Source organism: Pongo abelii, chromosome 5 (assembly GCF_028885655.2).
Source record: "Pongo abelii isolate AG06213 chromosome 5, NHGRI_mPonAbe1-v2.0_pri, whole genome shotgun sequence".
Classification (NCBI taxonomy): Eukaryota; Metazoa; Chordata; class Mammalia; order Primates; family Hominidae; genus Pongo; species Pongo abelii.
Window position 1 is genome coordinate 12,958,819 of NC_071990.2, and position 25,913 is coordinate 12,984,731.

At 39.5% G+C, this 25,913-nt stretch overlaps 1 protein-coding gene across 2 annotated transcripts in view; it reads left to right on the top strand.

Annotated features, from left to right (window-relative positions):
* The window catches only part of PHACTR1 (phosphatase and actin regulator 1), a 571,703-nt gene that overhangs the window by 313,666 nt on the left and 232,124 nt on the right, over nucleotides 1-25,913 (top strand). For both annotated transcript variants that reach the window (XM_054557205.2, XM_054557204.2), the window contains one exon: nucleotides 25,305-25,469. In XM_054557205.2, coding sequence (XP_054413180.1) covers nucleotides 25,305-25,469 — 165 coding nt within the window. The remainder of the gene's footprint in view (nucleotides 1-25,304; nucleotides 25,470-25,913) is intronic.

The window sequence follows — 25,913 nt, forward strand, 5'->3', positions numbered from 1 at the left end:
CATCTCTAAGAACAGGGTATAGATGCTTCTTTACCCAAATGCATTTTATCACACATATGTCTTGTTTTTTGTTTGTTTGTTTGTTTTGCAGAGTGCCACAGGTGACTAATGTCCTAGAGGAAAATTAATGTGCTGCGTTAGAATCTTCCAATAGAAAGTACTGTATTGATTGACTACATTCCCACTTGTGAGAGATAAAGAAACACACACAACGCTGAGATTCTTTTGTGATTTGTTCTTTTCTACCAGAAGCTATTAGCTTGAAACTATAGCATAGTAATTGAGAAGAAATGTTTCCACTGATGCTGGACATACTTATTCAGTGATTTTTAGTTAACAGAGATATACATGCAAATTAAATTATTATATCAATCATACTTTTGCTTCAATCAATCCAGGAATCAGGAGCTTCCTCTTTGCCATAGCAGGCAGTATGACAGAATGATAGGGCAGGGTTGATGCTTCTGAAGACCTTGTGATTGCAATGCGTGAAATATTTCGGGTCAGGGTTTTTCAGGCTGAGGACTGTTGACATTTTATGCTGGATAATTCTTTACTATTGGGGAGTGTCAGGTGCGTCCTATGCATCGTAGGATGTTTAGCAGCATCCCCGGACTCTACCCACTAGATGCCAGTAGCACCCACCTCCCATTTGTGGCAACCATAAGTATCTCTAGACCTTGCCAAATGTCACCTTGGAGACAGGATTGCTCCTGAGTTGAGAGCCACTGAATAAGGAGCAAGGTGGGTACTGCTGACCACGAGTGAGTTCACCAAAGCAAGAGATCAGTGTGGACTAGTGCCTAGGAGGAGGCTTTGTGTGAAGAGGCTGGTTTGGATTAGCAGGATGAGGAAGGGAGAAATGCTAAGTGGGGGGAATAACATGAACACTGGCAGAGGGAAGGAAGGAAGAGTAAGTGTACTGGCTTTTTGGATATTAGCAGTAATAACATTGCTTATTCACTTATTATATGCCAATTATGAGAATTAATCTAATCTTCCCGGGATAGATACTATTTATCTCAATTTGGTAGAAAAGGAAAATGAAGCTCAGTGGAACTAGAGAGTATGCCTAAGTCTCACTGGTAGTAAGTGTTGGGATTAGAGTTTGAAACCAGGTTTCTTTTAATTACAAGATTGTATTAAAATGATATGAATTTGAAAGAACATCAGGTAAAATTAAAGAATGTTAAATTACAGACAGACATGTCTGGACTTCAGGGGATGCGCTGCATAAAGTAATGGCAGAGTCTTCAGCAGAGGAATGGTTTGGTGAAAAGGGCATATTGGATTCATCTCACAGCATCAACAGTGCAGAAGGGATGGGGAATTGATTGGAAGTGGGCTGAGATGATGTGGGGCTGAGCAAGCTATAGTACAGGTGTGGAGGAGTGGGGCTTGGCATGGCTAGTGACGGCAGAATTTAATGGGCTTCACTCATATAGTATTGCCATCATTCAGCAGGCAAAATACAAAGAAAAGGTAATTACTAGCTCTCAAGATGGCTACAAAAATAGATGGAGGAGCATACTGAAATGAAATGAAGCTACATAGCTAGGAGTACAGTGTTGAGTTGACATTACGTATTATTGAAGAGTTTCAACAGGTGTTGTCAAACTTTTTCTGTAAAGGTCAGATAGTAAATATTTTAGGCTTTCACCATATGATCTCTGTTGCAATGACTCTACTCTGCTGTTCTAGTGCAAATGCAGTGAGAAGCAGTGCATATGTAAATAAGAATGGCTGTGTTCCAATAAAACTTTATTTATAAGGAGAGGCAGCAGGCCAGATTTGAACTGAAGGTCACTATCAAGTGTGACAGACAGAACAGGCACAGACCCCAGATGTGCCACTTGCTAGTTGTGTGACCTTCTCAGACTAAGCCTCAGTTTCTGCGTCTGTAAAATGGTGAATCTGATAGCGTCCACATTTAGAGTTGGTGGTAGGATTAAGTGAGATAATGTGAAGTGCTTGGCACTGACCCTAGCATATAGTAAGTGCTGAATAAATGCTGGCTTTTATTGTTATTGTGGTTACAAGTATTATTTTTATACTCCTGGCCTTTTTTCCTTCTTGATTTTCATTGTATTAAATGAATTCACACTGAATTCATGCTTGTGAGTGCAACAGACATTTTGTTTGCACTTGTTATCTCTAGATTTCTTGAGTTTGAAGAATAATATGGAAAATATCTGTAGTTCCTACCAATAGGATTGTTATATAATTCATGTGAAGAAACTTACACAGAGTTTCCTGTCACTTAGCACTCAATATATTATAGCTAATGGGGAGGAAGAGAAGACGTTGAAAAATAAAGTATTAAAATGCAGAACATAAAAAAATTAATTACTTACAAATCTTGTGGAATTTCAATTAAATAGGAAATCTGATGGGGGAGATTTTAGCATTCAGTGTACATAAACAGTTTAGTTTTTCATGTTTGGAATCAATTAATTGCTTGGCTTTGTTAATTAGGGATTCCCTGAAGTAGAATCCATTGCTCATAAACTAGGAATGTTAAAGCCAGTCAAGGCATTTGCTTTTCAAAATGATCTGTTTGTATTATAGCCGAAACAAGATAAATCACACATGTGAAACAGCTGTCTGTTGGTAGTGAAGAATAGTTTCTGTTCTACACCTTGAGAATACTCATTACAAACACTCATTCATGTGCTGAGACAATGATCATTCAGTAATGTATAGAAGAGGTGAAAGCAGAACTCACTCAACTAGGTCTAGTTTCCTTAGAATCATGTGTTCGGAGGATACAGAAAGCAGGATTTATTAGCCTGAGCACTATTGACATTTTGGGCCAGATCATTCTTTATTATGGAAGACTGTCTGGTGCATTGCAGGATGTTCAGCAGCATCCTGGCCTCCACCCACTAGATGCCAGTAGCAGATGTCCCCCACCCCACCCCAGTGGTGGCAATCAAAAATATTCCCAGATATTTGGCCAAATGTCTCATGGGAGGCGAGATTACCCCTGGTCCAGAACCACTGATGTAGATTGATGTTTAACAGTGCCTGGAGACATTATGTCCCAACATATCCAAGCAATAACAATTTATTCATATTGGAATATATGCCTGATTTCTCAGTATAGTCTTAATTTTGGGTATTCTGCCCCACTGATCTAATGTAATTGGAACCCCATGTATTCTGATATTTTTTCAACTTGAAAATAGAGTGACCATCCCTATGCAGTGTTTGTCTATTTTAGGACTTAGTTGGAATACTTAGTTGGAATATGTTTATTGTGCCACCATTCACTTTTAGACTTTGTGAATTTTTCTTAGACAGATAGTTGATGTACTTCATACTGGTTAGCAACACTGAATGTGGTTATATCCCAAGAGTGATGTAAGTCTACCACTAGTTTAATTGAAATGAATTCTATTAAAACTTTAAGATGCGGGGTGATACAATTTTTTGGTCTGATTCTTCTCATATGAAAACATGGTCATTGATTGTTTTTAGTAATATGCCACATTACATGTGGCTGGGAAGGGATGACTTTTTAGGTGCATGAGGGAGGTACTGTTCTACCTGTCTACCGGGACACCTTTCCAGGTAAATTCTGGCACGTTGGTTATATTCCCTGAAACAAGTTCATTTATTTTTAGGATGCATTTCATTTGTAAAATAAGATTGACATTACTCATGTCTTTAAAACAAGTATTAAAAATTGCCACTTTTCTTTTTGACTCACCTTTGCCCAAGGAATACAATAGTAGTAAGAAAAATGAAATCAAAGTTTGCATTTCTTACTAGATTGACACCAAGTGCTAAATGGAAATGTTTGTTTAACCTGTATTAAGATGGTCACTTACAGAGGATATGGAGAAAGATGTCAGTATTTAAATTATCTTGAAAATATTTACAGTAAGAACATATGTAGTTTTCTATATCACTATTCTGACCCTTATGGAATTTACTAGTGTAATGAAACACCCGAATTTCAGCATCAGGAAAAGCAATTCTAGAATATAATATTTTACCTAATGCTGCAGAATAATTAGCCATAGAGATATATTTCAGATATTATATAGCCTGTGAATAACTTTGCCAACTTATTCCTTAGTCTAGTCTATATTTACCATTTGTTAAAGAGACACATTATATACTGAACATCAGTACCTTGAAAAATAATTGTGGCCCATAGTATTTTAAATGTTGGCTATCCTAAAACATTAAGTTCAGCTTATTTATTTTATTCGGAGTCTGTTTATATGTAATAATGTGCTTTCATTCTCCTCTCCATTTTATTTTATAGCATTTTACTGTAACAGAAGACCTATATAAACAAATGACAAAGCATCTCTGTTAGCTTTGAGCCCTTAGTCCTTGTGAGGTCATGATTATGCAGTAGAATAAATCCTATTGTTGCTATGTTTACAGCAGTGTTTTCTAGATTCTTTTTATTTGTGCATACAGGATATCCCTGTGCCTTATATATTTATGTGATATTTACTTTGTCATAAAATTTTTATTGTTTGAGAATATGGAAGATGTTATGAAAGTTTTTTTTTTTTTGACATGGGGTCTAGCTCTGTTGCCAGGCTGGAATGCAGTGGCACCAACATGGCTCACTGCAGCCTTGAACTCTGGGCTTAGGTGATCCTCCCGCCTCAGCCTCATGAGGACTGTAGGCATGCACCACCATGCCCTGCCTAATTTTTATTTTTTTGTAGAGACAAGGTCTCACCATATTACCCAGGTTGGTCTTGAACTCTTGGGCTCACGCAATCCACTCGCCATGGCCTCCCAAAGTGCTGGGATTACCGGTATGAGCTACTGTGCCCAGTGATATGAGAGATGTTTTGTTATTCTTTTATGTTGTTATTTTTAGTTTTGGTCAAAACTTCCCGTTAGAGGAAGTCTCAATTTTGTGAAATTAAAAAAAGTTCTGCCTCTATTTCTGAAAGTCATAAAAATGAACCTGACTTCTCTTTTCCCACTCTGGTGATTTCATTGTTTTTCCAGAGTGCTAAGGCATTCATCCTAACTTGGAACTACATATATAAGGAGGAAACTCTATGAAGAATACCCCAGCCAGACCCCCCAAAATCAGGAATTATACAAAATTGCCTTTAAACTCTCTTATTTAAACTTTAGATTTTTAATGTCAACAAAATTCTCCTCATTGCTTTTTGGCAGGGCTATGATTTGGAAGAATGAAATGAGACTATTTTCCCCTCTGTACCTGTTTCCAGCCCTAACCAAACTGTAGACATGCAACTGTTTGAAGTGACTTTTCATTTTCACTGTGCAATGACTGCATACACTTGACATATTCTAGCTACCAGGTTATCATCATACTATTATACATGAGAGTATTACTGCCTGTTTTATGGACAAGCTGTCTTATATGGCCATGCTCTGTTAAAATGCACCATTACATCTTGATTCCTTCGATAAACAGCCATACTTAGCAGTTATTGGCAATTAGATAAAGAAAAAAGAATTTAGGCAACTGTATAATGCTGTTTATTTCTAGCCGTTTATCCTAGCTGGTCAGCCTGAGAACCAGAAAGGAAAATGCTATATACAGGATTGATTCAATCTGTCAGAATTTTGAAGCTTAATTCATGCAAACATGGCTACTGGCATAAAAGTTGTTTCAACTTTTATAGTATGAACTATTCTAGAAAAGAACTTTCTCAGTGCTATAAAGATAGAACTGACTTACTTTCTTCCTGTCCCATAGAATTCCCTAAACAAAGAGCTAGTTTATGACTTTTAATAAAATTGTTCATACTTTACACCAAATATAATAAAGCAAAATGGTCCTAAGAAATAATTCTTTTAAAAACCTCCGTATGAACTTATCTTCAAGAAAATCTGAAATTGTTGTCTTGCTAAGCCAATAGATGAGTGTGTGTCCCACAGTATTTTGAGTACTTGTGAAGGACAGGACTTTTCTTTTTCTTTTTTCTTTTTTTTTTTTGAGACGGAGTCTCGCTGTCGCCCAGACTGGAGTGCAGTGGTGCGATCTCGGCTCACTGCAGGCTCCGCCCCCCGGGGTTCATGCCATTCTCCTGCCTCAGCCTCCCGAGTAGCTGGAACTACAGGCGCCCACCACCTCGAGCGGCTAATTTTTTGTATTTTTAGTAAAGACGGAGTTTCACCGTGTTAGCCAGGATGGTCTCGATCTCCTGACCTCGTGATCCGCCCGCCTCGGCCTCCCAAAGTGCTGGGATTGCAGGCGTGAGCCATCGTGCCCGGCCAGGACTTTTCTTTTTCTAATCCACAAAGCTGTACACAGAGCAGATGCTCAATAAATGGTTGTTGAATTAAATTCATAAAAGGCAGTTTGTTGGAGAAACCAACTTTTGTTAAAGTACTTAATATAGATTTTTCCCCTCCAAACCACTTCCTCTCATATTTTATCTTGGAGGTTCAGTTATTACTCTCTTGGTGAGCTGAGAAAGAGCTCAAGATGAAAAGCTACTGTTTCTCCCCCAGTGGATATGTGGCTGAGTTCTGCAGATAATTAAAAGAAAAATTCCTGTTATTGGTATTAGGGTTGGGACTGGGTTGTTATCTGAGTGTTATAGAGAGGACTTGTTTGCCAGACTTAAATTTTCTGACTATGGCTTCTGTATTTGCAAATAAAGATTTCCTTAGCCTGGCTCGTCTTCCTGAATTGAATCTTTCTTGAATCAGCTCAATCCTGTAGGTGCAACTAATTTTTATAAGTATCAAAGTGAACAATTGTATTTGCATTTGAGGCAGTATAAATGGCACACAGAAAAAGTCCTTTTCTGGTAGTGAAAAGCCAGGAAATAGATAAATTACTTTCAATGTTTCTTGTAGGATAGTTCAACAAATATCAAATGCTGTTAGAAGACCTATGAAAATATTGACTTCATGTTGTCTAATTTCTTTCTGCTTAGTGGATCTACACCAGATCTCAGGCAATTTCTATTTAAATAAATGCCTTAAAACCTTCAAAGTATTCATGGGGTGTTTGCTTTGTGCCTGGCATGATAATATTGTGAATGTATTTGAGTTACTCTTGGCTTTGTTAGTCAATTTAGCTATAAGATTAAAACCTAAATTATTTTATATTCCCAAGACAAAAATTAATCATAGATATGTCTTATTACACCAGCTAATGGGCTCTGTTGTTGTTATTAATCTACAAATACTTCCATTTTTCATTAGAGTGCCATTTTCACATAAATTAAATCCTAACAGATAAAAATGAATTTGGCATCCAATTAAGCCTGAACTTGTTTTATTATACCCTCCTCTCAGAATCTCCTTATTCCCCCCTCCCATTTTTTAGGTAGGGGTTTATCTTTTCAAAATATAAATATTCCAGAAAAGTTCTATATGATTTTTTTTAACCTAACAACCCATTTTACTGCATTGTTCTAGTTTCTGTTTAAATAATTCCTGCAACCTTATTTTAAAATGCAAGCAATTCTCTAGGTAAAAATAAAACTAGTGGAATGTCAAGGCAAAATTTATTATACTTAAAGGATTATTTTATGATGAATTATAATACTAATATTTGCTGGGCACTTAACTATGTCCAGGAACTGTGTTCAGTATTTAAGTACATTATCTTTTGGAATACAAGAGCCCTATGAAGAGACTATTATTATTCTCATTGTAAAGTGACGAAATTTGCCTTAGGTCATGGGACTCATGACTCTCCATGCTGAAGCCATGCTTTCACATGCTGCATTGCACATACTTCAGTGATAGCCTCGGGGAGGAAAGGTCATATTCAAGGTCATCGGTCATTCCTTTATGCCCTGCACATTCAAACACAACTTCCACTAAGTACCATCTGTAGATTTGTTAGGCTTAAACACAAACGTAATATTTATATTACAATGATGATATATACTTTTCATATAGTTAATATTTATTAGTGCCTACCACATGCTAAATCCATTGCTAAATGTTTACATATATTCATTTCTCATAGCAATTTAAGAGATAGGTTCTCATATTTTCTCTATTATACAAAGGTGGCTACTGAGGCTTAGCATATGGCTAGTAGCTGACAGTGATGGGATTAAATCCACCCCCTCATTCCAAAAAAAAAAGAAGACTGAAGAAAAGAAAATTATAGAGAAGCTTAAAATTGTCTATAACTTTATCACCCAAATAGAACCACTGTCAGCTGAGTTTCTTCTTCCAAATCCTATCCCTATGCATAAATAGATATGAAGATAGGCAAGTAAGCCATTCTTGTAGAAAAATAGAATTATACATAATATTTGGCAAAACTAAGCAACAAACTATGGCAATTTTTCATGCCAATGATGAGAGCTGTTTACAATTTTTAATGGCTGCATAGACACGCATTAAATGGTTGTTCATTAATTTAATCAATCTGTCATGGTTGAACATAGGGGTCATTATCTTTTTACAGTATTAAATACAAATAGAGCTTAAGTTGTGATGTCACTCTTCAATAATATGTCAAACTTAACGAAAATTAGCAAATCCTCTTGTGGCATATGGGACAAACTCATGTGAAAAGCCAATGGTCACCTTGAAACAACAGCCTCAGTTCAAACTTGAGATAAACTTACAACCAAGACAAATTTCTAAGGAAACATGGTAGCCTCTAATCTTACCCTGTCATGCGAGAAAATTCTCCACATGTCATTTCTTGCCTGTGGTTTGGAGGTAGATGCTGTCTCTTATTCCATAGCCCCACCTCCAGCCATGGCTCTGCCTGGAAGTAAATAAAGGATAAATCTTAACTACAGTGGTTTGTCCTAACCATGAATATTCCAGGAGATGGGAAATATTATACATACTGAAACCAGAGCCTATCCTTTCTCTGAGAGACATTCATTCATTTATCAATTCAAAAAATAATCACTGATTACTTCCGATGTGTCATAAACGGTCCCTGCCCTCCACAGCAAATGTGGAGGGTAGGGTCATGTCAATTAGGATGCCTTTGGCTGCAGTCACAGAAGTTCTCCTGCATCTTGGTCCAAAAAGTAAGGTCACTTATTATCTTATACAGCAAATGTGTCAATGAGGCAGGCTCCAGGCCTGATTACCCCATGATTCTCTGCTCTGCCCACCTTTGCTTCAGCTTCAGGACTCTATCCTCAGGCCAGTTGCAAGGTGGCTACAATAGTTCAGGCCTCACATCCTGACACCATAGTGATCAGAAGCAGAAGTAGGACTTAGAGATACAGAATAGGTGTCTCTCTAAGTGTGAGGAAGCCATTCTTGGAAGCCTCACTACCTACAGGCACCCCCCCCAATCCCCTGTTAACCTACCCATTAACCAATTCCTAACCAGAGATCCACCCACTAGAGCTTGGGTGGGATCAACCTCTAGGAAGCTCATGGTTTGGTGAAGAAGCTAAATGTTGGAGCACAGTCTGGGTTATATTAAAAAGGAAGATGGACAGATAAGGGTGCAGCATTGTCTTTTACAGAGGAAACTAGCATGCATCAGTGACTGGCTAATTAATTAGCCAGGCAGACCGAATGGCCTTGAGGCAGAAATGATGGGTTTCTTGTGTCTGAAGACTAGAGTGAGGAGTAGAATTGGAGCCAGTGAGTGATTGGAGATGGGACAGAACATGTCCTTCTAAGCGATGAGGAGACTCCAGGGCCTTAAGAGCAAGGAGGAGCTATTGGGGGAATCATAGAGGAACCATGGCATGCTTTGATTCATCTTTAGAAGAGATGTTCCTGGCTGCTGTGTGGAAGACTTGAGGGCAAGTAACAAAAGTCAGAACACAGAAACTTATGATATGGATAACCGGTCTACATGAAGAGAGAAGTGGGAAGAGTTGGCAAATAGTTAAGAGTTACCTTTGACCAGTTTTGATGATGAGTTAGAGCTGGTGGCCATAAGGGAAAAGGTGGTATCAAGGACAACTCGTTTGTTTCTCTCTGAGCAATTACATCACTGGCATTGCCATTACCGAAGAATGATCCAGTTAAGGGTAAGAATAATTCACTTTAGATAAAGTGAAGATGAGGTGCCTATGAAATGTTATTTGGAGATGCAGAGTCATGATGAGACTAGCAGTAATTGAGATATTTTTCCAAATATTATTTTGTATGAAATAATATAATTCTCACAATAACCCATGAAGCAGATGCTGTTATTATCCCCATATTCCAGATGTGGTAACTGAGAGCTAGAGAAGTTAAAAACTTGGCTGGTGTTACCCAGCTAATAAGAACTGTGTCAATGAGAAGAGCCTTCTGGGCTGGAAATATAAATTTAAAAATATTAAGATTAACAATGGTAATGAGAGCCATGGGTGCAAATGAAATGGTCTAGGGAGAACTGAACCATGGGAAATTCCATAATTTAACTCAAAGCCTGAGAGGTACAAAAGTACTCTAGAGGAAAAGGAAAGGGAGGAAGCCTCCCTGGGGATCAGCTTCTTTTGCATGAGTGTTCAAGTGTTAAAAAAAAAAAAATGGAAGGACTTGGCTCCTTTACAAACTAAAAAGCAGCTTATAAAAGGTTCTGAAATTCTGCCAGAGAGAGAGTGTGAAATATGGACATGTATGTTAGCACTTGATGTTCTGCCACTTACAAACTATAGAGTTTGTATAAACTCAGGCAACTTACTTCTTTGCATTAGGATTAGGTTCAGCTGCATAAAACCAACTCAAAATAGTAGTAACTAACGCAAGATAGGGATGAATTTTTCTCTCATATAAAAGAAGCACAGAGGCGGTCAGTTTAAGGCTGCTATGTCTGATGGCTCCACAAAGTTCTTAAAGACCAAGATGCCTCCTAGCTTACAACTCCATTATTACTATGAAGTGGCCCTTGTCCTCACAGTGCCTGCCATGTTCCAGCCATCACTTCTCTGATCTAGAAAACTGGATTAAGGGAAAAGCAAACCAAAGAAAGGGCACATCTCTTATCTTTAAGCAGATTTCCCAGAAGTCACTTGGAACACTTTAGTTCATATCTCATTGGTAAAAGCTTTATAATAGGCCACACCTACCCTCAGAGGAGGCTGGGAAACATTCTTTTAGTAGGGCAAAAAATCAAGATGTATTCACTAAATAGAAGAATGGATTTGGCAGGCGGCCAGTTTTCTCTGCCATTGTCAATTTGCTCTTTTGTAAAATAGGATTTAAAATATTCACTTCACCTTTCTTATTGGTTTGTTGTAGGGATCAAATGATATAATAACTAGGCAAATGCTTGATAAATGATAGAACACTATTCAAATAGTTGCTGTGAGGATGACCATTTACTCCTCTTGCACACAGTAAGCACTTAAATATGTTTTCAGTGAGAAAAACCTTAAAAATATTTTTTATTTGTAGGGTCTAAAGCAGGAAATGTGGATTGATAAGAGAGAATTGTTTTCTGCAAATCTTGCATTTCAGTGACAAAGCCTTTCTTTGCCTTCAGAATCAATTTCAGGACAGCCAAGATTGATATTTGATTAGCTCTGCAGTAAAGTTCCCATCAATATTGCCTACTCTCTGCTGAACACAGGCACTCTCCTGAGTTTTTCTGGTAGATAAAGTAGAAGAATTATTTGTGGGGATTGCAGCTCATGTCATTAACCCACCTGGTCCTCACAATTCTGACTTACTGGCAACATAACAAGGATTCCAGACCAAGGTCCCCTGTGGTGACTGTTTTTAAGGGAATGGCTCTTTAATTCAGAAACCAGTTGAAATGATCATTAAGAAACAGAATGCAAAGATAGCAGGGCACTCTGGAAACTGTAGCTACTTATTGTGCTTAGAGATTCCCAAGCATGGATAAAAGTAAATGAAGTTTCTTTTCCTATTAAAATAAATCTGGGGTAGTCGGGAATTATCTGTGAATACTGATAATCTTTTTAACTTTTGAGCTTGACCCCAGAAACAGATGATGCTTTTGCATTAAATAATGACCTTTAAGATTATTTCACCACACAGGGCAGTTTCTATTATCTTTCATTATATACATGCTTTATATGTTAATTCCTCTAAAAATAAAATAACATTTTCCTTTGTATGGTACTTTGCATTTTAAGATTTTAAAGAGTAGAAATTTCCTCTTCTCTTTCTTCAAAATCCCTACCCTCATAATTTGAGTTGTATGTACAATAAATGCTTAACTAATTTTTGCCACATCAATACATCATAACCTCCTGCACTCATGGGCCTTAGTATTTCCCAAAAGGTCCTGAAGGGACAGGGCTGAGAGCAAGACCTTGACATCAGCCTATTTCTCTATTTCTGTATTTCTTGTGACTTCCCTTTTTTCTTTCCTTGACCTGTTGCCTTATAATTTAATGCTTCAATTTTGGAAAGGGAAAAAGGAACAAGCACAAATAGAGCTAATTTAGTTAAGATGAGTTTCATTATGTGGCCTAAAGGAAAACTGAAAAGATGCTATATACTTTAAAAAACCATATTGCAAGTAATGCAGGAAAACATATTTGACAGATGATAAGCCCAAATTGTAGCCAACAATTCAACTTGGGGAAAATTCCCACTGAGATCTGGTGTGGCTTGGTTAGTTTCATTGATGAGTCTGATTGGATAGTCATTAGCTGCTCTTTCTCATACCCTCCAGCTGAGACACAGGACCCTGCCCACTAGCCACCACCTTCCTGTGAGATTCAAGGAAAATCAAGAGTGTATACAGACTGAAGCAGTTATAAGCAATCAACACTCTAAATTTGGAGTCAGGAAATCTTTAATGAGCACCCACAAAATGCCACTTATTATACTAGAGTTTCCATGTATTAATATAATGGTTATATATGCAATCAGAGAGCTAGATATTGCTATTCCCATTTTTTATAGTTAAGGAAATATAGTTTTGAGAGGCCGATTAACTTGCCTGTGGTTACATAGCAAGTCATGATTAAATGCACTTAAACCTGATGTTCAGAGTCCCAATTCTAGGCTCTGAGGTCATTATATCCAGACATTTGGAAGAAAGAACTTAAAAATAAGGAAAATAATAATTTAAAAATAAACACTAAATCAAATGTGAATTCAGAGCTTCCTATGTGGCAAAATTAATAGGTGACTTTCTCTGTTGAGACCTCTTTAAAAATTTAACATCTTTCATGCAGAAGAATAATAAAAAGTCCCCAAAGGAATTAAGAGGACAAAAATAATACGACATTTACCTCTGAAAAAAGACTAATGGAAGTCAATTTCTGTGTTCTGAGACAAGGAAAATTAAGAATTCCTTGTGAAAGTCTTGACAAAGATATGAGCAGGGTTCCTTACTTTCTGAGTAATAATCAAAACAGGTCCAAGTTAGAGCCACTGGTGGTAATTAAAATACACACACACACACACACACACACGCACAGAAGAGAAGAAGAAAAGAATGTTTTAGCAAGGATCAACACCCTTGCAAAAATATTCACTTCAGAAGTACTATTTGGATTTCACCTCGTCACTACACAAATGATAAATGGCACTGAAAAACTCATCTGGGAGGTAATGGGAGCTACATAAGGAAACAGGGTAATGTCATCAGAGAGAGAAAATGAGAAATCTGAGCTTAAAAGGAAGTAGACTCAAGAAATGATTGTCAAATGGAATGTAAAGTTTCATCAGGTTCTCTATCATCCTACACTTAATAGGTAACAGAGTGGCTGTTATCATGAGATTTTGGAATGAGTTCAAGAGAGAAAAAATGTCCAGGAGTGTATTAACCTTGACAGTATTAATGGAAGGAAAGATTTTGCAAAGGTTGAATCAAAAAGCCTGCACTGCCTGGTCTTGAGCATCCTCAAACCATTCACAGGAAAAGATGCGTGAATGACATGTCTCTAGACTCAGTCCTGGACCATGGCAACTTTGTGTGACTTGCCACATTCTAGGCAAATCCCTTGACTCCTCTGTGTCTCGGTTCCTTTAACTATAGAAGGGTACAAAAAGATACTCAACATTTGATAAATTGTGTTTCATGGAACACAAGTCTATGAGACCTTAATGGTGTCCCACAAAAAAACACCATCCAACCATATTTGTGATTAAATTAAGTTTGGAAAATCAAGGGTTCAACAGAGTTTAAAAGGTTTATTGTAGACCTTCTCAGAGCCATTAAAAGGCTAAATTGTAATTCGATTCTTTGAGAAAATAGTACCATAGTCATATATAGAGAAACAAATGAAATGTTATACCCCACCTACATAATGGGGGTGTTGTGAAGATCTAATGAGATAATAGATCTAACAGCACTTAGAATAAAGCACTACATGAACATTAGGCATTTTAAAATTATTCCCAGTGATTTCACGTTTTAGGGACTGGCAGGCAGCACTGAAGTATGATGGAATTTTCTACACTAAGGATCTTTCTTCTTAGCCAGCCACCTGAAGGCAATGGATATAGCTGGGAAGTAGGGAGTAGGATCCTAGGGTTCATTAGGAATGCTGCAGTTCTCAAAGAGTGATTCTCAGAACACTGCCATCAAAATTACCTGGGCTGCTTATTTATGCATTCATATTCCTGGTTCAGTAGGTCTGAGATGGATTAAAATTCTTAACAGGTACTTCAGTTGATTCTTATATGCACTAAATTTTGAGATCCACTAGTCTGAAGAGACAGCACAGTTGAAAGCCTCCAAAACTGTTTAAATTCATGTAAGTCCTTAAGGGATATTCTAGTGGTGACGTGGTAACGAATTTCACCCCTAGTGGAACGCTTATTAGCCAGGTGGTAATAAGCTGATACCAGAGGAGACTTTTCACTTTTGGATAACTTTAGTTGAGCCCATGTTCTGTGCCCCAAAAGAATGCTTTTAGTATATGCCTATTAATCTTTATAAGTCTGTATTATCCCCATTTCACAGAGAGGAAGCTGATGGGACTTTCCTAAGGTCACACAGTGAATTTGTTAGAACGCTTTTAGTTGCAAGTAAAAGAGAACCCCACTCAACCTAGTGTAAGTAAAAAAGAGAATTTATTACTTCGTGTAAGGAAAATATTCAGGGTTATAATGGTTTCAGGCAGGGCTGGATCCAGAAGACCAAGTGATGTAATGAGGTTTCAGTTTCATTGAGTCATCTGTGTTCTCTTTGTCCCTGTTGTGGCTCAATTCTCAGGCAGCCTCTGCCATTAAAGTGGCTGAAAGGGCTGGGCATGGTGGCTCACGCCTGTAATCCCAGCACTTTGAGAGGCCGAGGTGGGTGGATCACTTGAGGTCAGGGGTTCGAGACCAGCCTGGCCAACATGGCAAAACACTGTCTCTACTAAAAATACAGAAATTAGCTGGGTGTGGTGGTGTGCGCCTGTAATCCCAGCTACTTGGGAGGTGGAGGCACAAGAACCGCTTGAACCTGGGAGGTGGAGGTTGCAGTGAACGGAGATAGAGCCACTGCACTCCAGCCTGGGTGACAAAGTGAGATTATGTCTCAAAAAAAAAAAAAAAGGGGCAGGGGGTGTTGGGGAGGCTGAAAGATTATCCACAGCTCTATAGGACAAGGTTGACAAGCTATGGCCATGTAGGCCAGATGCTTGTTTTTATAAATAAAGTTTTATTGGAATACAGACATGCCCATTTGGACATATTAGTCTACTGCTGCTTTTACAGTGCATCAGCAGAGTAGAGTACTTCAACAGACTCTATATGGTCCATAAAGCCTAAAGTACTTACTATTTGGCTTAACAGAAAGAGTTTGCTTACCCCTGCAGGGGAAACCAGGCTTTGTTGAGGTGGGATTTGAGTCTGTAAAAGGCACTATTTATTTAACTGCAAGAAGAATATCAGACCCTAGGGTCTAAGGATTTAAGATGAAAAAAGGGTCTACGTTATTTAAAGATTGTTGCTTTGGATTAACACAAGATTTGGGAGTTTATTTACAATTTAAATAAGTTCTGTTGCCAACACAAATGTATTCTATAGATTAAATGAACAACAGAATGTTTTATAAGTTTTTGTAGTCATTATATATGTTAGTGGTTGAAGGATACATTCCTGGGAGATAAAACAAGAATTTTGTGCTGAATATCTAAGGAGGAATTTTGATAATAACATCTATTAGCTCAATAAGTCTAACAGTATAGAACCTGTATAATTTTAAATTTGAATATTTTAAATTTTATAATTTTAAATTTAAATATTTTAAATTTTATAATTTTAAATTTAAATAGGAACTTTCCCCCCTACCTGTCTGGTCCGTTCACAATGTGCTCTCTTCATTGCCTTGTGTTCATGGAATAGAAGTATCTTCATCCTTCCAACATAGTTCTTAGGAAATATGAAGTATTTGACATAATAGCACTGTTTCTTCTCAATGCTTATGAATCATCATTGTGACGTGGAGATTCTTTTAATATTAACCAAGGCTAAATGAAGATGTTTTAGTTTGTGACTCCTACTTTGACTAGGCTTAGAGCCTATGTAATCTGCAATCCCAGTTGAAAGAGCATGTTTATCAGTAGTTCCAACAAATTCCAGCATTGAGTCTCATTGCCTGGCCAAGCTCAATGACTCATCCCTGAATTAATTACTGTGGGTGGAGGGTGGAGATGCAATGCTCTGATTGGCCAGCACTGGGTCACATGCCCACCTCTAGCGTCAGGACGGAGATGAACTTCCTGAACCACCCAGAGTGCGAGGAGAGGAGGAGTGACTCTCCAGAGGAGAATTGGGAAGCCCTTGTCACCTGGTAGGGGCCAGAAAGAACTCACCTCCACCAGCAGCTATTAGGTGGTAGATTCCGGATCTGGACCCACATCCTCCTGGTTTCATAATATTTTTCCCCTATACACCATGGTTAGCATTTTCTAAGTGAAGCAGATCTGAGCCTATTCCAGGCCTGACTGGCACCCACTGAGTTCATAACTGTAGCTTGAGCACAGGTCCTTAGTAGATAATGTCCTACCGGTTCTTCTTGTCCGAGTGATCTAGGGCGGGTATTCTCCAGGTCACCTACAGGCAGGTGTACATCTATATTATGACATTTTATGGTAAGACAGCTCCTCTTTTCTCTTGATACAGTAGGATCAATTTATAATTGGCATCTGTTTTGCAGCCTTTTCAAAAAAGCGGCTCATCTCCTCCCTCATCCCTGAAGCCCTCCTATGACTTTAGTGAGTAATACAAAGATTCAAAAAGCCAGACTCTCACACATTGAGGAGACATTCTTGCAAATAGGCAAATCTTAATTAAAAGCATGTGTTTCTCTTCTTTCGAGAATCACTTTTTCGTATTCATTAGTCCCTTCTCAATTTCTCCAACTCCAAAATGGGGATAATATATAGCCCTAGCTCACAAGTTTAATTTGAGGATTATATAAGGTAACACATTTTAAGTGCTTAGGTCAGTGTCTGGAATAGACTTAGTGACTGAAAAATGTTAGCTGTTATGAATGCTGTTATCATCAATGATCATCTTTACCGTCCTAATAGTCATCAGCACCGATACCTAAGGAAGCATTGTACCGTTTACAATCCCCGCTCCTGTTAGGAGGAAACGAAGAGTCCCATAAACCACATTAGTCATATGGCCTCTTTCTGATACAGTGGCCTACGATTCCAAAACCAGTAGAGCTACCCTCTTGCTTTCTTTAAAATTAGTACATCTTAGGGCACCAGGATTTATGGATGTTCTTGTATTCTTCTTGGCTGTCAATTCATGCTTCAGGAGCAAATTAACAGAAACATGACTTGGGCCATCTTTGGACCTATTGATCCCTGAATTTCCCTTCCTTCCCATCTCCCCGCATTGTGTGTCAGCACAGTGTTTTCCCAGGGGGCCACCAAAGGGCAGCTCTGCCTGTTCACAGTGCAGGAGGCAGCAGTACACCTATGATGAAAGCATCCCTAGGGACTTGCCCCCCGGCGGTGAGGAGAGCTGCCTTTACCAGGCAGAACTCTGTAGAAGCCAGAGACAAAGGAGGAAGTTGGCCAAGAGCCTGAGCAAATCTGCTGAGAAGTTTGGGTCCAGGTATATGCAGCCTCCCTCCTTTCTCCCACCGCTCCCAGCCCACAGGACTCTGTCATATAGGCATGCACACACTATTGGTTCTTCCCCCATGAGGACTACCATTCTTATAAGCAATAAGATTGATAAGCAACTCTCTCAATGTAAACGTTGACCTCTCCCTCCAGAGATGTAGTGGGGAAGACTGCCAGATGTCATGATGTGGCGTAATGGTTGCGTCTGGGGTGTGAGTGTTGTTTTGTGTGGAATGTAAGTGGCATTTCCTCTGATGGTTCCTAGGTAGAAAAGATAGCCACCTGTGTGTCCAAGCAGCTGAGGAGCACCAGAGCTCCCTCCTCCTACCCATCCCCACCGGGACTTGCATTACTCAAGTCATCCAGTCTTTGGATTCAGACAAATAAACCCTTAGTTAAATGTTGCTGTCTCATTACCATATGCTCAGCCAGTATCAGTGTCCACAGCCTGGTGCTAATACATAAATTGGATCCCTCTTTGACTGGATGCTAAGGGATGGGGTGGAGGAGGGTGGTGCACAGAGGCGCAGAAGAGCCTGAAAGGAGGAAGTGAGGGCAGTGAAGGTCAGTGATCCTCGTACTCACTGATGTTAACATGAGTACTCTCTCAGGCATCGTGTCTGTGTTTAATAGCTCTTGGACAACACGGCCTTGTTGATTTATCTCCCAACTCCTTCATGGTGTATATTTTTCCTTTAACCAGGCAACCTCTCTGTGCTAAAAGAGTCTCTGTTGTCCCCATCATTTTCCCTCTTTAATGCCCAATCTTTGTCCCATCCACTCCCCACTTTACGTCCCCATCCCATTCCTAATGAAACCAGGTAGGCACTCTGGATTTTTAGAATAAACATGTTTTACTCTTCAAAAAAAAAATCAAAAAACAACAACAAAAAATCTTCTAGTTAATCAATTCTAGGTTGTCAGAAACTCTTCCAAGAGATCCAGCCTCTATAAGTGTATGGCATGACTTATTCTAGAATGAAAAAGGAAAAATCGTGTCCTCATATGCCTGATAATTCATATCAACCCTTCATTTATTTATGATAAGGTAGCTCTGAAAGTGACAGTACATTTATAAAAGGGACCTTTCTGAATGGTTGGGCACCTGTGTGGCATCATTTTGCAGGGCAGGAAAAGGCAGCGCAGGCTGGCCGTGGTGGCTCACACCTGTAGTCCCAGCACTTTGGGAGGCCAAGGTGGGCAGATCACATGAGGCCAGGAGTTCAAGACCAGCCTGGACAACATGATGAAACCTTGTCTCTGCTAAAAATACAAAAATTAGCCGAGTGTGGTAGTGCACGCCTGTAGTCCCGGCTACTCGAGAGGCTGAGGCATGAGAATGGCTTGAACCTGGGAGGTGGAGGTTGCAGTGAACTGAGATCACGTCACTGCAATCCAGCCTGGGTGACAGAGCAAAACCCTGTCTCAAAAAAAAAAAAAAAAAAAGGCAGTGCTGCTTCAGCGTAGTAAGCTGACAGCCTACCTTACCTCCACTCTGGTTCCCATTCCTAGAGTGGTGAAATAAGTGGGGTATATAACCCCTTCTAATTGCAAGCAAAAGTGAAGGTTATCAGATCCTGCAACATAAACGTTCTGTTATTGAGTTCACTTAGGGTTAAGAAACAAGAATCCAATCTATGAGAATCTTAGGTCCTCCAAAAACCCTAGGAGCATTTAGCACATGGAGAGATCTCCACTGGGGTCCCAAATGGGCTGCCCTCCTGCCTCTGGTGCTGACTCTGACTAGACATCAGATGGCACAGACACCATGCTTCCTTCATTCCAGGTTGCTCCCTGGGATACTGTGTGACGAGCACTTTCTAGGCCAGCAGGAAGCCAAGGTGGTGCCATCCGTGCACGTGCCTTTTGAAAGCCAAACCACCGTGAGAAATATGGTGTACTTGAGGAGCGCCCCAAGCCCCAGCCCAGCTCCTCCCACTGCATGCCCTAGGAGCCCACTAAGAGTAATCCCAGGTTGCCACAAGGGCTGAGGTTCAGAACACCATCCGGCCTAAGTACTTTGGTTCTTGTTCATTAAAATCATGCATACATCAAATATTTTCTTTCTGGCCTTTCTAAGGAGAAGGAAAAATCATCTCCCAATCATTTCGACCCTATGGATAAAACAAAACCCAGTTTTGTCATAAGTGGGAGCTGAAACTGTGTGGTCCTTTAAAGAGTGTTCTCTTGGATGGTAGAGCAGGAACGACCCCAGGAGTTTGCTTGCCCATGGCTCGCTACTCACTTCAGCCTTCTGAAGGAGCTCAGCTGCCCAACTTCCAACATTTTGATTCAACATGCTCAGTCCTGGCAGTTGACATTCAAGCTGATTCATGTGTGGCTCAGCATTTTCTCCAGACAACATGAGGTAGCCACCTTTGAGCAGGCCAAAGTGAAGCTGTCTTTACACGCTCCATTTCCAAAAAAGGCTGTTTATGATTCCAAAACATGGCAGGCCACGCCCTGCTCTCCCACTTGCCTTCATCCCTTTCTTTCTCTGGTTCCTGCAGTGGGAAACCACTTTATTCTGAGCACTGTTTTTTTGTTTCCCTTCCTTTTTTTTTTTTTTTTTTTTTTTTTTTTGTGTGTGTGTGTGTGTGTGTGTGTGTGATGGAGTTTCATTCACTTTTGTCACCTAGGCTGGAGTGTAATGGTGCAATCTTGGCTCACTGCAATCTCTGCCTCCTGGGTTCAAGCGATTCTCCTGCCTCAGCCTCAGTAGCTGGGATTACAGGCACATGCCACCACACCCAGCTTATTTTTGTATTTTAAGTAGAGACAGGGTTTCAGCATGTTGGCCAGGCTGGTCTTGAACTCCTGACCTCAGGTGATCCACCTGCCTTGGCCTCCCAAAGTGCTGGGATTATAGGCGTGAGCGACCGCACCAAGCCTTCCCTTCCTTTTCAAACTGTGTTCATAAGTTGGCTCACTCTTGAGCCATCCTCACACTGAAGCCTTCCAATATCATTATCTGATGGCAAAGCTAGCCCCCATCATCAAATGAATTGGAGAAAAATGTAATGGGGTGATTAAAATATAAATCAACTAAACCTAATATGATCCAGTCTGCTCAATAATCTACTGAATTTAAGAGCTAAACATCATGAATTTCATAATAATACTTATTAAGGATTCATTTAACTATTGAGTTATAATTATACCTTTATAATACCCTCTGTTCGTTGCCACTCTCGGTTTTTCAAAGGCACTTCTAATTCCATATCATTATTTTAATGGGGCAATTTCAGAATAATTTGTATCCATTTCTTAAAGATGTGATTATGGAAAAGGCTTTTGGTTCTCATGGCACTTTTTTTTTTAAGACAAATAACGATACATATTTTCATACCTCTGAAGATGTGAGTGAATGAACTGAATCAAATGCAGTTATCCAGTTATCTATTTAATAAGTCATTATTGAGTGTCAACTATGAGAAGCAAACTCAGTATCAACCCTGAATAATTACTATCTTGATTTTTTAAAGGATTCTGTATATAATTTCTCTTTAACCTTTAGCAGATGTTTTATGTTGGCTGAACTCAGAGAATTCTCAAACTGAATATTTTTAAAACTTCACTTTTGTGTCTTAGGCTGTTTTGAGAATCAAAGAATGATAGAAAATCTTGCAACCAAATGTGGATACCCATCCCCTTGAAGCCCACTGGGATCCAGAGATCCTGGGATGAGTGCTTCTACAGGGAGTATTTCATTTTGGCTATAACACGTGTTTAGAGAAGTACTAGAAGATCATTCTGAGCAGCTTACTCAGGTTGAGAGTAATAAGTCAGGTTGTTTTAATATAAAAAACAGGTTATTTCATGGAGGAAAAATCTTGAATAAGTGATTCTTGGCCTTGTCTGAAGGCCAATACAGGAAATTAGAACTTCCTACTGTATGCTGTGGGGAGGCACCTGCAGTTCCTACAAGGAACAGGCTTCTAGTAAAAGTATCCAATACAGGTTTGAAGGCAAGAGAGTAAGTCTGGGAATATAGGTTTGGAGATTTGTAAAATCTGGACAAAAGCAACAAGACTATACATCAAGATAAGGGATGAGGGGAAAGTACTGAGTATGAAAGAGGAAGTGACCTGTGAGAATCAGACCTCTGGACTATGGTGACTTTGCTTCTCTCCTGGACTCAACACCTCTTTGCTGTGGTTTCCCGCAGTTATCACTACTTGTGTGGCTCTGCTGACATTGTTGAAGAAGTACCAATTCAAGAAGCTGATGCCATTTAAAAAGCAGAATGCTCATATTCAGTGTTACTTCTGAGGCTCTTTACTTGCCTGATTTCATTTCTTTTTTTATTCCTTGTCGTAGCTGTGTTGTGTTATTGTTACCACTCTCCTCAGCCATTCCACAACCCGTACTTAAAACCTTCTGAATCTTTTATCTTCCTCCTTTAGCCTCCAATAATCTGTTATTTTACCACTGCTGCTAAATTAATCTCCCTGAGGCCCACATCTGATCTATGCCATTTGTGATCAGAGACCTCAGTTCAAACTTTCAATCACTCAGCATAAAATCTCCTGATCAGTAATACTTTTGTGCACTTTTGATCCCACTTCTTCTCCTTCCTAAGAACCATGTTTCATACATTTCTCAGCATTTTTTCTACATCTTCGATGTCTCACTTTTCCCTGGCTCTGGCAGCTCAGCCTACTGACCCCCAAATCAAGTCTCTCCTTCCTACCTTGGCAAATTTCCTCTCAATAGTTCTTCATTACCTCAGGAAATAAAGTTCTAACCCCTAAAAAGCCTTTGCAAAATTACTGAATTATCTGGCTGCAAAGTTCTTGTCCCCATTGAGCTGCCATCCTATTCTGCTTCTTCCTTTATCATCAAATTCTTTAAAACATGTAAAATCATCACATTGGCCTAGTCACGAAAACTAAAAATGTTAGCCATTCTTGCTTCCTGGTACTTTTTCATGTTTATCCAGAGAGTTACCAAATCTGCTGATTCTCCCACCTGGCTGAATCCCATCTTTTCTTCCTGTCCTTCTGTCATGCCTCTGCTTGCAGTGTCCTCCTGATTGTTCTCGCTGTCAAGGATTTCCCCATATTCTGAGTCAGGTTACCTTTGCTGCTGCAACGATATTCCTAAGAAACAGATCTAATTGCATCCTGATCACGTACCGTCTCGATCAGGCCGACCCCCCCATTCTACCCAAAGTACTCTTGATCTATTTTACCAGGTTCCACTCATTATTTTTTTCCCCAAAGCAAGTATCTTCTGGCATACTCTATAATTTATTTGGTTTCAGTGTTTGCTGTCTGCCCTTCACCCTACCTCTGCATGTGAGCTGTATGAGTTCGTATTTTTATCTGTTTTGTTTACCGTCATAGCCTAAGCATCTGTACAGAGTGGGCATGCAATACATTTTGGTTGAATGTGATAATACCAGTTTCCCATTTTCAAATTTTCCTTGTCCCTCTGCTCAGAGGATGAACCCCAAATGCCAATTCATTTCAAGAGCTTATGTGATCTTGTTCTGGACCCTCCAACCCCTGTATTCTCCACTAGTGCTTCATCTCACCTAACGTCACTGAGGCTGACAGTTGACTGAGTTCCTTGAAGTCCCTAGACGTTCCGTGCCTTCAGCCCTCTCTGTTCCTGTTGGGTCTGTTTCTCCTCCCAGGGATCCACTTCTCCCTCTTCTCCTTGCCAGGAGAACAGCCCCTCCTCTTTCAAAACTTAAGCCCAAAGTGACCTCCCTCGAGGTCTTCTCCAATGCTGTGAAGCAGAATTAGTTGCTCTCTCCTCTTCACTTACATTGAGTTTTACATTGTAGCTCTGTTGTGGTATGTTCTTACACACTGATCTCTCTATCTCCTCCTTGGGACTCTGTGCTCAAGACCAGTTTTCCTGTGTGTCTTCCCCAGAAGTGATCATCGTATCTGGCAGAGATTTAAGTGGCCACTTAATTAAATGATTGAAAAGAGGAGCTCCCAGTGCATTGAACCAGGTAGTAAAGGTTTAAGTGCCGTCTTCATTGCAGCATGTCCAAATCATCACTGCCCTCACCCCTAAACCTGTGCCCTCCCCTGTCTTCCTTATCTCTATGAATGAAGGGTACCACTCTGCTGACCTGAATCTGGGAATTGCCAATGATCTGCCACCACTCCTTCTGGTCACTCAATCAGTCACTAAGTTCTTTTGACTTTACTTCTGACATGTCTCTCAATTCCATGTACTTTCTTTCAGTCCTGCTGTGGGGAGCTCTTACTAGCTTATCACATCTGTCACCAATACAACTGCCACAGCACACACTCAATATTCCATATGTATTGAATGAATGGATCTCCTCCGTTAAAACTATGTTGAGACAACAACAAGCTGACTATCATTTTTATATGGTCATTGGCAGGTTGAACTTGCAAGGAATGCATAGGTTGCAGAAGTCTGGATGATTTTTTTGAGGGAAGAAAGTGGTTTGGGATTTGCCACAGCTTCAGATATCGTTTTGCTTTCTGGGAAGTTGAATTCCTTCCACGCCCTCAATTTTGCCAAAGAGCTTATTTTCTCTGATTATTCCTTTCTTAAAAATTCAAGTTGGGGTATTGGAATCTGTAAATTTGGAAAAGAGTTTGTTTTATTTCATGTGGTAAAAAGAGGTTGGGATGACTGTGGCCTTTAAGGAAGGGTCCACTAGGCATTATGATATTGAAAGTCTGAATATGTTCAAGTGTTCCATTATTGGGATTAGGATAGATTTTCCCTAAAGATACCCCCAGCTCTCAATTTCTGAGAAGTTTTTTTTTTAAGCAAGACTCCAGGAAAAGAAAAACTAGTGGAATTAAGACAATTGTAAAATCTAATGGAAGTGTGAGTGATTCCAACATCGATCAGTAATCCTAAAGTACAGTCACTTGCTTAACATATTTCAGTGCTGCTGAAGGTCTAGGTAAAGCCAGGTAGTAGGAAGTAGAGAGCAGTGGGTATTGGAGACATTGGCTTTGGAATAGACAGTTGATAAATGTTTTCTCCCTTCTTTTTTCTCAGTAGACAGTGCTGTAGTGATTACGTCTGCCAAGTCTTATTTGAGAAATTGCTGGACCAGTAGTTGCACTGACTCTCATTTGAATCTTCTGGTGGCCTCTCCCTGTTTTGGGTGGTAGTCCCTGGCTTGTCCAGAGAGCTCTCCTCCTCTTTCTCTTCCTCCTCCAGCCTATGTAGAAGTTGAGCAAATTTGGTTGGGGTGTTTTGAATCTCTAGGGGTTGGCCAACTGTCCTCAGCCTTCAGAACACACTGGTATGACTTCCATTCCAAAAGGCAAAGAGAAACTCTAGTCACGTGGTTTCTGTTATCTGTAACCATGGAAAACATTGGCCATCTGTGAGGCTCCCATTTTAACACTTTTTTTCTCTCTTTATTTTCATCTCTTTCTTGGAAATAACAAGCTGAGGAAGTGGAGAGGCTGGCGGCGATGCGTTCTGACTCCCTCGTCCCAGGCACCCACACCCCACCCATCCGCAGGAGAAGTAAGTTTGCCAACCTGGGAAGGATTTTCAAGCCTTGGAAATGGAGGAAGAAGAAAAGCGAAAAGTTCAAACACACGTCAGCAGGTAAGATGCTTTGTTCTTTCATTTCCCATTTGGTGTTTGTTGCCTTCAACTCTATTATCTTAACAGAATTTGATTGCAATAGGCTGTTTGAACCAAAGGAGAAAAAATATCAAGCCTTGGAATTGTTCTTGTCTTTAAAATTTTTTCAGTGTGATCAAGAATGACTTTTATATCCTATGTGTTTTCTCCTATCTCATGGTTTTTTGTTTGTTTTTAAATTAAAGAACCACCCTTTTAATTTGATCTATGAATAATCTGAATTTAGACCTCCGCCTTTTCTATAATTGAATGCTTTCATTCTGGCATTGATGATGCATTTATTATATTCATTGTTGTCTTTTTTTTTTTTTTTTTTTTTTTAATTGTTCATTAAAGTTTATTTCAATTATGCCAGAGAAAGGCCTGTCTTCACTATTCCAGTAAAAGTGAACACATAGCAGAAAA